The sequence below is a fragment of the Haliaeetus leucocephalus genome, unplaced genomic scaffold (assembly GCF_000737465.1).
Source record: "Haliaeetus leucocephalus isolate CR32 unplaced genomic scaffold, Haliaeetus_leucocephalus-4.0 Scaffold306, whole genome shotgun sequence".
Taxonomy (NCBI): Eukaryota; Metazoa; Chordata; class Aves; order Accipitriformes; family Accipitridae; genus Haliaeetus; species Haliaeetus leucocephalus.
The window spans coordinates 10180844-10193841 of NW_010972742.1; the positions used below are offsets into that span (position 1 = coordinate 10180844).

General features: G+C 42.6%; 1 protein-coding gene across 3 annotated transcripts in view; it reads right to left on the bottom strand.

The window, feature by feature from the left end:
• PNPLA7 (patatin-like phospholipase domain containing 7) overlaps positions 1-12998 on the bottom strand; it is a 130184-nt gene that overhangs the window by 13007 nt on the left and 104179 nt on the right. For all 3 annotated transcript variants that reach the window (XM_010571050.1, XM_010571048.1, XM_010571049.1), the window contains 5 exons: positions 12127-12243; positions 7608-7677; positions 5426-5542; positions 3400-3548; positions 2060-2212 (listed from right to left, as the gene is read on the bottom strand). In XM_010571050.1, coding sequence (XP_010569352.1) covers positions 2060-2212; positions 3400-3548; positions 5426-5542; positions 7608-7677; positions 12127-12243 — 606 coding nt within the window. The remainder of the gene's footprint in view (positions 1-2059; positions 2213-3399; positions 3549-5425; positions 5543-7607; positions 7678-12126; positions 12244-12998) is intronic.

The following is a 12998-nucleotide window of genomic DNA, read 5'->3' on the forward strand; positions in this document are numbered from 1 at the left end:
AACCAGAAAAAATAAACCAATTGCTCCAAGTCTTACTCTTTTTCTAACAAGACAGTAGAAATGGTGTTGAAAAATCAAATTGAAAGGACAGGGTAACAGGTGTCAGGAGTCCTGGATCCTATTTCCAGCTCTCGCGCTGGAAGCATGCACTAAACCTCAGGCTTGTGTGGCAATCCCAAGTGCTGGAAGCAGCCCTGGCTGAGCTGGTATTGTCTCTCTTTGGTTTTTGGACCAGGGTTCAAAGCACAGGGGGCACTCAGGCTGGAATTCACCTCTTGTAATCTATCATAGCTTCTCAGCCCAGGGTGGGTATGATTACTCAGGAGGAAAAGGGACCTGACAGATCTACAACTGGGTCAGATTGATTCAAAGTAGCTGCGAGAACCTGAGCTTTGGGAAATGACATGCAGCCAACTTACTGCTCTAAGCTGATACAGAAGAGGGGTTTTGACAAAAAGAGGGGATTTTTAGTCTTTTGAACGCGTGGAATGGTTATATGGTGCCCATTTCTGTTTTCTGGAAAATCCAGGTACATAGCTGAAATGAAAAACCCCACTACTTCATAGCCTATAATGATAAAGGAATGCCTAGATTGCCCTTTCCTTTAAGGTCAGCACAGTTTAAAGCTTCCCTGTGGACAGAAGTTATTTAGCTATGCTGCAGGGAATGAAAATCCAGGAGGGTGCTGCCCAATCATACCTGCAGCGTCTCGTGCCAAGAACTTGCTCACAGAAAGTGACATCTTTGAGAAACTGCACTTTTCTCAAGTTTTATTCCACTGAGAAAAATTTGCCTGGTGTCTGTAGATCTCTTTAACGACACCAAATTAGACAGAGACAGAACAATGATTTGACAGCTTACTATCTGTTACTGTGATGAACTACTCAGACCCGTTCATCAAGGTTTTCAAAACGGCCAGGGCACTCCATCTAGCGAAGAATATTATTTACCAGCAAAGTCTTAGATCCACCATTGGCAGACAGCACTGTTGGCCCAGGAGCTATATGCCTGAGAAAATATTTATAATGGGGAAAACAGCTGGTGGCTTGGAATAGCTGCTGTTTGGTCTTAAGGACTCACTCAAATGTGAATCTGTAGGGCTTAATTACTGGTTTTGTTTAGTATTTATAAGACAGTATCAGAGAAATCAATCTGCAGCCTAATGAGTGTTGTAGGTTCTCACTACATCTATAAAGGAGATCAACTTAAAGAAAAATTTGGGGGGCTGGGGAGCAGTTTCCAGCCTGAAAGAGCAAAGCTATGCAGAAACACCTGAACATGGAAGATGTTTGCATGGCTGAAGCGGGCAAAGAATGGAAAGAGACAGTAAAATAACTTCCTTGACAAGAGACAATGAGCCAGCATTGCTGTCATTACCTCAACCAATGCTGAATTATGTCACTAAGACAATACAAGTGCACACCTGGAGTCAGTTCTTCCCATGCTGGTTTCTGATACATAAACAAACAAAACTAAACCCCAGAGATGTGTAACCTGGTACTACCTTTTTTACAACGTCCTTCCACTGACATTGGTGCCATTTTCCTGATACTCTATCAGGTGCAGAGGAATTATGGATGATATGTTTTATTAATAGAAGTGTTGAAATGTTAACCGAGCCAGATATTTTAGCGTGTTGCCCTCCATTTCAGTGATTCATGGCCTCCCCTACAGACAGCTTCAAATCTTTCATGCAACAACAAGCTACATAATGAAGGGAGAGAAATGACACCATTTGACAAACCCCAACTGCCCGAAGCAGCTCAGACACCCAAGAGTTTTTACCAAGCAGCTGAGCAAGAACTGCCATGAAACAGAGTGAGGCAACTGATCTGTTCACAGGTCATTATACAATAAAGATTACTAACTCAATTTCTGCTGTTAATCCAATCTCACAGGCATGATATCATTCCACAGCATTATTTAGCGTCAATTATTCACTCTGTGCCAGCTGACTTCTCTTACTCTCCAACATCTTAGGCACCAATTAGCACCACGAACCAGCAGATTTCTGTGGAACAGCAATACCGGGGAACTGCTTTCCTCAGGATGCACTTACACAGATTTCATCAAATTTCCCAAAGTCCAGGGTACCGTATCGGTCAATGGGTGGCCGGATATACTCGCAGTAATCGCTGTTCTTCACCATCTCCAGCTGCCGCACACAGCACACATATGCAAGCCGCGTCTGGATCTCTGCCATATTCAGCACCTGCCAAGCAGGCCAGATACACCAATCATGATTAGTTCAGAAATTTAATTTCAGAATATGTTCTGTATTCACAATGGAGAAAAAGCAAGTTATCGATTTTTTTTTTTTTTTTTGCCAAGAGCACACAGAAGCCTGCTGAAGCCTTCACACGTCAGCACCTTCATCTGTTTCGCAGGCAGCATGGACAGCTAGCCAAGGAGTCTCCATAATCAACAGCAGAAAGGCAACTGCCTTCCAACATATTTCTGCAGTTCAACGTTGAACCGAGTCTTTCATTCTGGGATATAGTGGTACCTTAAGAGACAGATCTGTGCTGAGGTGAGAGGGGCAGTGATCCTTCAAGGCAGAAATCAGTGATGTTCATAAGGGTCTTCCATTTTCCCCCACCAAACACTCCCAGTACATGCTGGGAGCAGCATGGTCAGCTCTGCCAAGGCACAGCAGGGCACTCCACAGCTGCCTCAACTCCAAATGGCCACTTCTCAGGGAGACCAGACCTTTTCAGGGAAGGGAGTTATCACAGAGGAAAACTTTAGATTACAGAGCAGTACCCAGAGTTTGTAGTATTTTTCCCAACTTTGGGAAGCACAAACAAGTTTTTTGCTTCCAATTCCAACACAGGAGTGTGTTAACTGTAGCTGGGAGGGAAGAACAAAAAACAGCATTCACTTGGGGGACAGCTGCAGAGCCAGATAATTTAGGAAATACAGAAGAATAAGTAACAGAGTTGGCCTGACTGCATGCAACAAGAGAAAAAAAATAAATTGTGCTCTGTAGCCCCGTGTTTATCAGTGGTAGTAACGTTAGTTTCTGCCTAGTGCTAAAATCTCCCTAAATCAACAGTTCAGAGACATATAGGATAGAAACACAGAATTGGACAAAGTTACTACTTTTATCTGTAAAATTCATAAATTCTGACTTTATCAAAACTTAATACACCTCTAAAAAAACATTTCTTTGCTCTGACAATTCTACCACCCCCTTCCCAGACAGAGACTCTACCCTCTCCCGTGTCACTGCCCTTCCTTTGGTGTCAGGGCACTGCACAGCTGTATTCGTCCATGACTAAGAGCTCAAACCCAGGAAAGATGATGGTCTGTTAACCAGGCTTGCTCCCTGAATGAACAAGGGAAGCTTCCTGCTCTGTGCATAAAAACAGCTGCCATTTTAGTATAAGTCTACAATACCTTGACTTTCTCGGCCAGTGGATTCCACCTCTTCCAGAGCAGCCACCAGCCAGACAAGCAGTCGCCGTAGTTGGTGAGGTCTGTCTCATCCCGGCTCCCCACATCGATCGCAATCACCACCTTTGCACCCATGGACCTCGCAACATCAGCTGGTGGTAAAGAAGGTGGTATCAGTACCAGAGCTGCCAACCCCTAAGCTAAAGCTTACATATGTACTGCTAGGGAGTATATAACCTGACATTACACCCACCATGAGTGTGTCTGAACAGCCTCAGGTATAAGCACTTGCAGCAACTCTGCCAAGAGGCCACTCTCCTCTCAGGGAGGCTCCTACCATACCTGCTCCATTTTAACAGAGAGATCCCAGTGTGCACCGACCGAGCCCCTGCGTAACCTCAGGGTGAGTTCCCATTGCTGAACTTCTGGTAAACATCGCTTACGGGGTATGTTTTGCCCTGGATCGGTGGGATGACCTGACTCTCTCTGAGGTCACACTGTCACCAGAAGCCACGTGAAGGCAGCAGCAAAACTATATGGCAGGGAGCAGGGGAGAGAAGATGAGACACAGAGCTCGAGGCCATAGTTACACCATATTAGGTATAATCTGAAAGAGCACATTAAACCCACATTAATTCTACCTCGCGCAGCAGTTCTCATGAGAACAAAAAATCTGGGGGACCTGTAGAGAGATCCTTAAAGAGAAGAGTCAGCAGTGCAGGGGTCAACTCTGCAGATAGAAGGTAATAAAGGAAAGGAGCAGCACAGAAACCAGACTGGGAATATTTCAGTCTAGGAAAAGCTTTGGGATCCAAGAAAAAGATTCCTATTTGGAAGTGGGAAAGAAAGGAGGCAACATTTCCTACTTCAAGGTCAGTAAAAGGACTAGCTGCAGCCTTTGGATACGGGTGAGGATTTAGGTTAGTGCCAAGGGAGGGAAGAGAAGGACAGGTACCTCACAGAATTAATTTATATTTCTTGCACACCCCCAGAGTCCAAGATAGTTGCAGTTTCCAGAATAGCTATGCGTAGGAAAACCACAGCTCTGAAAAGCCAATTTAGATGCTTAATTTAGACACTTATGTGCAGGTGGAAAAGGTGCTCTGGTTTGCAATTCATACTTTTGCTTACAGACACAAACAGAGAATGTTAGATGCAGATTTTGGGGGCCTATTTTGTGTTATTTCCATTTCTGGTTTTTAGGCAAATACAGCCCTGATGCAAAAATATAGTCTGGGTCTGTCTGGAACATGTAAATGACTTAGGTTGCTCAGATGTGGAGTCTCTAACTTAGATTCCTTCCTCTTTATTTGTACACAATTATAGTCACAAAATGCAATGACACCACGCATCTCTGTTCTATCTTGGCTGCCCTCCTGAGCCACCCACCTTCCAGTGCTTTCTGACTACGATGACAACCCTGACACAAAACACATCCCAAACACACACAAGTGAATTCACATGCCCTGGACCCTTTTGGGTTCAGTCCTCAGAACACCCCGAACTCCACAGCACTCTTTTGAACACCACATGATTCCACCTCTGCCAGGTGCTAGCAGCTAACCAAGACACCAATGCCTGTCAGCTGAACCCTTTGGGCTCTGGGTGACACCAGTGTGAACAACGAAGAGTTAATGCTGTTGCTTTCTCAGAATTATTTTGTATTCAACTGGTACTTTTTGACAAAAAAGTTGAAGATAGTTTAATTTCTGCTCTCTCATTTCAGTAAGCACTAAAATGAATTCAAAATTAGCTTGGCATTATATGTTCAGAATATGTCTATTAGGAAACACTTCCTAACAAAAAGTAGTCTTAATAAAGCCGTGATAAAGCAAACACCTAGGAAACTGAGAACAATGACTCCTGGTAAACATCATGAGATTAAAAGTGTCTGCAGTCTTTCTCCTTGTTTTTTTTTTGGGGGGGAAAAGAAAAAAAAAAAAAAAAAAAAAAAAGAGGACCAAGTTTTGCAGACTGTTTGATGGGCTGTGATCTTGGTAACTTCCTCCCAACTGATCTGTGCACCTACCTGGAAGGTTGTTGATATAGCCTCCATCCATCAAGAGATGCCCATCCTTCGGGTCACAGAGAGGAGGCATATACCCAGAGAGAGACATGCTGGCACGGACATATCTCCACAGAGAGCCTGCAGGAGTGAGAGAGAGGGAATGGCAACAGCATTAATTACTGCCACAGAGGTGGGGCAGGCTTTTGCATTCATTAAAATAATCGGGACATAGAGGCTCTCCTGTGAATACTGTTAGAAAGTTATTAAAGCAGTTTATTATTTTCTATACCGTAATCCTGGCTGGGGCGGGGGGGAAGGGGAAGGCTATTCAGACACACTACCAGGCAAAGGCCTTAGAAACCACAGTTTTAAGCCCATGCCTCATATTTATTGCCTTCAAGGAAATTTCAGCATATGCCTGACTGCGGGGATCATCTTTAGTGCTTTGTTGAGCTTACACTGCTAAGGAAAGGAAAAGGCTTCTCCTGGGGACAAAGGCAGAAAGAATAAGCAGATGGAAGTGCAGCTAAAGCCATTATGTTCTACAGAGATCCACAAAACCCAGACTTTTAGCAGGAGCTGAACATGAAAAATATATGCTGTAGAAGCCCCAAAATTCTGTTTTCCCTGCTCTGTAATAAGCAAACATCTTCACACTTGTAAAACCAGTGCAAGTGCATGGTGGCGATCTTATCTCTTAGGACATTTCTGTTAATAGTGCTGTGAGGAAGAAAGTTATAATCTTTTAAGCTGTTCGAAAGTTTAATCTAGTAGAAATTGATTGGATCTGTTTCCTGTAAAATATTCTGCTTTAAGGCTCTTATTTACTGATTTCTCTCTTAACATTTGCATCAGCTGAATTGAGAAGACACTGCATTTACAAAGAGGCCAAGAGTCTTGTCTGGGAAGCGAATCTTTAAAATATCAAAAATAAGTAAGACTTGCAGTGTTAGCTCACTTCTCAATAATTGACTACTTGGTGCTTCAAACAGCAACTCTTCAGCAAACTGAGAATTTTTTTTCTTCTTTTCTTTTAAAAATGTATAACAGTTCTGTTCCTAATTGTAACCTAAGCACTCCTACTGTTTAGCACAGGTCAATGCTGGCAGATTTGGGTTTTATTATTAATAGTTTTAGTCAAGTTGGAAATTCCACCCAAGAAAAATGCTGACTTCTGTGTTACACCCCACAGATGAAAGCAAGATGGGAAACTGCAGCAGCTGGAAACTTCCTTCCTCTCCTTTCAGTGAATTCTGGAGACAACCATAACCATTCTCCAGCTGATTTCTATCCTTACATTAAACTTCCACAGGGACAAGTAGCTGGATGGAGTGAGTTTCCTGACCTCAATTGGCTTAACCTGCTGCAGAACGGGAATAAAAACCCTCTAAGAAAGGTTTTGTATCCTTTTTCTGCTTGTTTTAGCTCCCTTGGTTGTCCTTGATCAACAAAGCCCCGATGTCAGTATAATTTAGCAGTTCTGTAACCCACGCCCTAACAGCAGGAATGGAGAGCCTTACCTGACTGAGCCAGCTCAAAAGAAAAAACATCAGAGACATGGCAGCGAAGGCTTCAGCCACCCAAGGAAATATCTGGGGCACCTGGTAGGCTTGTACCGTCTTCACTGAAGCCTGAGTCACTGCACCATTACCCCAAATAGACAAAAGCTAAAGCAAATGTCCCACAGGGCTGCCACCACGTCCTGACAGCAGAGCAGACACCTCAGATCTTTCTCCTCTGTTCAGTCAGTAAAGTACACCACAGTTTTCCATCAGAGAAATAAAGAGGACTGGACACAAGTGAGAACCCAACCCAGCCTCTGCTTCAGGCACAGGAATCTCTTTATTGGGAAAACCGCTTCATTTATGGGGAATTTGTATCTTAAAATGTTTTGGTTGCATGAAGTCTGATTTATGGCTAAAACACCTGCACTTCATGAGATGTTTTAAGGAAACAGAATGGTGTCAATAGACCCATTTTCTCTCTAAACAGTAAATAGAGCACCTCATTTAATTTCTTCCCAACAGCTCTGTTCCCTGTTATCTGTGTACAACCACAGTTTGGTGCTCAGCAAATAACAAAGAGAGAAACAAAAGGAAAGACAAATTTAAAGGCAAGAAAAATTCCAGGAACAAGGGGTAACAATGAAGTCTCACATCATTATTTAAGACCTGGTGGTGGAGAAGGCCACCTGCACACTCACCATCCGTGTGGACCCTCATTGCAGAGGCAGTGATGTCGGTTGTGATAGTGAAGTAAGGAATCCACAGATCCTGCAACAGAGGAGGTCCCAATTTTACTAAATCTGTAACCTTGCGTTTAAACTAAAACCTGTGCCCAACACAAACCAAAGCAACAACCTCTGTATCTTAACAGAGCTGCAGACACAAATGCCTGCATCGATGGAGAAAAACCTGTCAGCCCTGTGTTTAAGTTCATAAATTTGTTTCTTATGCAAACACTTCATTCAGAACCAAGGCAGACAAAAATCCTTATTTCCTTTTTTTAACAGCAAGAAATACTTGTTCCAGACTGTCCAGCATACAGAGCAGCACAGAAACCTCATCACTCAAACTAGAGTTCACCTTTCTGATATCTGTTCTTCTTTCAGATCAAGTGTGGTGGTCAATAACTCTCATCTAAAGAGATCCCTAGGCTGTTTATTGCTGGAGGACAATGTGAAGGGAATGCTCACCTTTTATATATTCAGTTCTTACGTCAGTCGCTAGATACCTGCTGCCTCCCCTGGAGACGTGGCACTAAGCTAGAAAGACTTTGATCTCACCCAGTACAGCCATTCTTGCATTTCACCCAACTGTTTCTACTCAAGGTGGTGTTCATCCACTGCACAGAGCAAGTCTTCCATAATCATATTCACCATGGATGAGTATGCAACTCCTCAGTTCCCTCTAACCCCAACCTAAGACTAGCAGGCAGCATCTCAGTTCCTGAGACACCATAGCCTAAGACAAATTGGGAAGAACATGAGTCATGACCTCTTGACTAAATGACATTCAATTTGTGCCTCGTGGTGATGAGGCTATGGGTCATTTCAGCAGGAGATGCAGAACAATGCTGCTGAGACCCAAAGCTGCCTAGAGTCAAAGAGACGAACACAAAGTTTTGCGGCATTACCGACAGGAGCAAAAGATCCTGCAAGGTAGATCTTCAAGAAGAGCCCAGAAGTTGCTTGAGATATTGCAGTGTAAAATAGCAGTGAGGAGTGTTGTACATAAGAAGGAGGACGATATACAAAAAGAACAGCTGAGCTAAGTAAGTGCTTTACAAGTTTATTCAATGGCGCTAGACCAAACCAACAAGCCTTGCTCCTGGCAGGGGAAGTTCTCATTTTTGTTTCAGCCATGTCTGTACTCACATCACACTAGCTGGAAAAACTGAAAGGGAAGGTGACCTCCCAACTGCATAGGAGTTTTTTGGAGAGAGGATAGTTTTGGGAGGTCTCCATGGTGTCTAGTGAAAGCATAGCCTGCAAAGGGAAGAAGGAGGACTTGTTTGAATAAATTGAACTTATGCCCAGAGAACAACAGCTCTGTCAATCAGCAAAGCTGAATCAAGACTGAAGAGATAAATCTGCTTTCCCATCCATCCAGCCTCTTTGCTTGTGGGACAAGGTGTCTGGGCCTTCTTTAGCATAGGTTTGATGTCCCTTAAACTCAAGCCAAACAAGGGTTTGGACTCCAGCTATCAAGCCTGAGTGAGAAGCACTCCCCCCTCTGCTCAGTCTGTACTTCTAGTGTAAGTTTCTGTGCTGTTCAATATGAAATTCTGAACTGCCAAGAAGGAGTTTTTTTTCTAGCAAGTTTAATCTCTTAAGCAGCTCTGCAAAGATGGTGGAATTGGGAAGGCTAACAGGCGCTGCACAAGTATTGCAACCCATCTGGTATAAATGCCATAGGAAGGCGGATGAATAAACTGTGAGTACGAGAGTAATAGGGGTGCCTTTCCATGCTAAAGATATTCTGATGATTGCAGATCTCAGTGCGTCAACCACATTTTAAGCAAAAATAGGGGAATGGGGAAAGAAGTCTATCTGACACTTCCTTTCATTTTCATGCAAAACACATGCATGAAGGAAACTAAACCAAGATCCATCATGCAATAATAAAGCCTGCATTTCTCAGATATTGTTCCATTTATTTTGGAGACAGAGCATTATTCAAGTCTGAAACAGGACTTGATAACAAGTCTTTTCTGATTCCTCACACCTGAACCTCCAGCTGAGATGACTTGTAAGAGCATTTTGTGCTTCTGGCATGGGAGACAAAAATTCCAGAGCCTGGTGCTCTCCTAGAAGGATGGGTAATTTCAGAGGAAAATAAATGTATTTCTTGAGAAATATCTTTCAAGCACCCTGTCCTGGATTTCTGCATGCTTTCCTGGAAGAACTTGCACAGGCTCATCTCTTCTCGTGGAGCGCCTTTGGCTGACATCTGTAGCAGCAATCACGGGGGTTGCTGGTAACCAGGGCTACCCCACAAACAGCACTGCTGGGAATCAGGAGACACCTACGTTACAAGGGTTGTTAGAGAGCAAGTTTAAGAGAAAATGGAAACCTCCCTTACAATGTCAGAAATAGCAGTTCAACGTAAGTGCTTCTGCTCCCTGGCTCTGATGCAGAAGAGGGATGAGGGCACATGTGATAAGTGCAGGAGTGCCACCTCACAGCCACGGGTAGTAAAAAGGAGGATCCGGCCCAGTGCTTGCTGATTTTAAGCTTTTAGAGAGACACAAGGGCCATTCCCCACCCCAGGCCCTCAGGGAGGAAGTTCTCAGCTTCTGCTACAATCACTGTGGATCCTCCCAGGAAGAAGCAGTTGTGGCCAAGCATCCAAACACAATGTATGGTTGTAAGGCTATAATTAACTCTTGCTAATATGTATTTCCAGTTGGAAATCATTGCTACCCAGCCCCCTCCAAAAACACTTCCAACTACTGAGAAAAGATGGATGTTTGCAGTTTGGATGCTTCGAAATAATGCTTTAAGGAAACATTTGTTCAAGGCTTAATGCTTCTTAGTTCAGCTTCTGCTACTTTATAAGTTGCCCTCTACACTTAGGCAGCTTTCAATTTCTGTCTGTCTAGTGGCATGACTGGTTAACCTGCACTGATAACACGAACTGCAATGAAGGAGTAACTGCCTCTTTCCTTGCAGAGCTACACAACATTTCTCTTTATTTATCCAATGGAAGTCTTCCAATGTGAGGAAATTCTCAGGCACAAACTGAAAGACACTATGACACTCAGCATGTGCGCACAAAGATGATGCTGTTGCATGCCTCAGAACCGGATTTCTCTTGGACAAAACCTTCCTGTGAATGCAATGTTAGAACAGATCATACAATTACAGCTGTTAAAAATCATAAGGAAGGAATCTACTACATCTTAAAGGGAAGTACAATAAATTGACTGCTGAAATCAAAAGCAGAGATAGATAGAGCAGGGGAAGCTGGGGCCACCTAATCTCAGAGGAGATTTTCTTCCATTTTGTCACTCATTCCTTCTCAAAGCTCTGCTCGGCATTATCCTACAGCCTCATGCTGCAAGGTACCATCCACAAGTCACACCAAGTTAACTAAGAGAAGACAGTGCTTCGCACCACTGAGAAGGTCTCAGCGCTTTGCATAAGGCAGCTCCTCGGCTATGTCAAAGCAATTAGAGCAGAGCTGGTTTAGTCATTGGACAATCACATGTTTTCCTATCAGGCACTGCTGAAACCAAAGATAGGAGCTGGCATGCTTCAAGAAGGGATACGCATGATTAAAGAAATGAGAGTATGGCTAGTGCTGCCCAAATAATAAAACAAAAAAAATTCCAGTCTGAGAAGGGACTTATCACTCTAAAACCTGTTTGTTTCCAGCACCATCCACTCTGCACAGCAAAATGCTATTTTAAGCCATGTGATGATTAATCACTTTTATACTTACATTTAAGTAGGGAATGTTTTAGATTATTTTTAATAAATGTATTTAAAGTATACATAGTGTTCATTTGCTACATAATGTTTTATCACAAGGATTCAAAACACAGGAATAATTTGGTTAAAACTGCAAATGAGGTAAGATTGCAAGACTACCCAAACACTCTCTAAGCATGACGATCTTGGAAGACAACCATTGATAATGTGCTTTATAAATTCCTACTGCTGAAGGGCAGAGGATAGGTGGGAATCTGAATGTGGCTATCAGCTCAGGTAGACCATACAACATCTAGCAATTACAAGAAGGTCGCCATATGCAGAACAGGAAACAATACACTTTGACGTTATTGCAGTTTTCAATAGGCTGTTCATAAAAACTCCCTCTAGCTTCAAAAATAAAATTTAAAAAAAGCCAAACCCATTGCTACCCTCTTCAAGACCTTCTTCTGCTATGCCCTAAGGGTCTCTTAGACCTGATTTGCAGAAAAATAATGATAAAAGTCTCAGCAGTTCTACTTCAGTAATGCAATTTTAACTTCTGCTCTCAGGCGAGGGGATCCCTTTGTCAAACAGAACAGAAATAGCTACAAATAATCTACTCCTTGTGTTTTCTAAATCCACCAAAATGAAAGAATAGCTCCTTCCTATATTCATGTGACATTACGTTCACAGTTTTAACATGTTTTCCGTCTCATATCTCATATTACCATGGAAGAAAGCTATTTCTACTACAACAGAATACAGGGGCATCATTTACCATACATAAAGTGAATAAGCAACCTACCTCTATCTGCTTATCTTTGAAGATGTTGTTGATGCTGTTGTTAAAAGCCGCTCCAGAAAACATAGATGTTATTGGATATGTCAAGTCTAGAATAGTCTTAAACACTGAGTTCATAACCTAAGGGGGGGGGGAAAAGGCATTCCAAAGGTAAATATATGCAAGAAACCATATTAATCCATATTAATGTATGCAATTCAAGAGACGACATATTCCAGATTCTACAGCCAACACGTTGGAAGCATTGCTATTATAAGTACAAAAGTTGTCAAGGGGACAGAAATACAACTACAATCAGTAACTCCTTGTACGGTGCCATAAATTTAAAATAAAAAGCAGCAAACTCTGTAGCCAGTTTGCAATAAGGCTATGGAAGAATGTACATTTGCATCATTTCCCTTCTACCCATAAATCAAAACATCCCTCTAAAGCAGTGCGCACGGGCACATCTATGTCTTCATACATCTCTTCTCATTTGTGGATCACACCTAATTTTTCTTCCAGTCTTAAATCTTTTATCTGCCTCAGTGTAAGCACTTACAAAACCATGTATGTGATTCTCTGGGACTGCAACAAGGTTAAGTCAGTCACATGTTAAAGAGCTTTAAACACACTTTCTATGTATCAGTGTCCATGATTTCTCATTCCTAAAGTCAGTTGTGCTCTTCACCTGATGCTTGGTAGTCAGCATTTAGATACTACTGCGGGCACTCACATGAGCTAGATAAACCAAATCACATTAGGTTTCTTAAAGCACTATAGATACCTATTGTATTACATAACAGCAGCAGGCACTGTCAAATGTGTCTCTTCTAAACACACATATACTGTAATTAAGCTTCCATGGATTCTCCCCCCCCCCCCCCCCCCCCTCA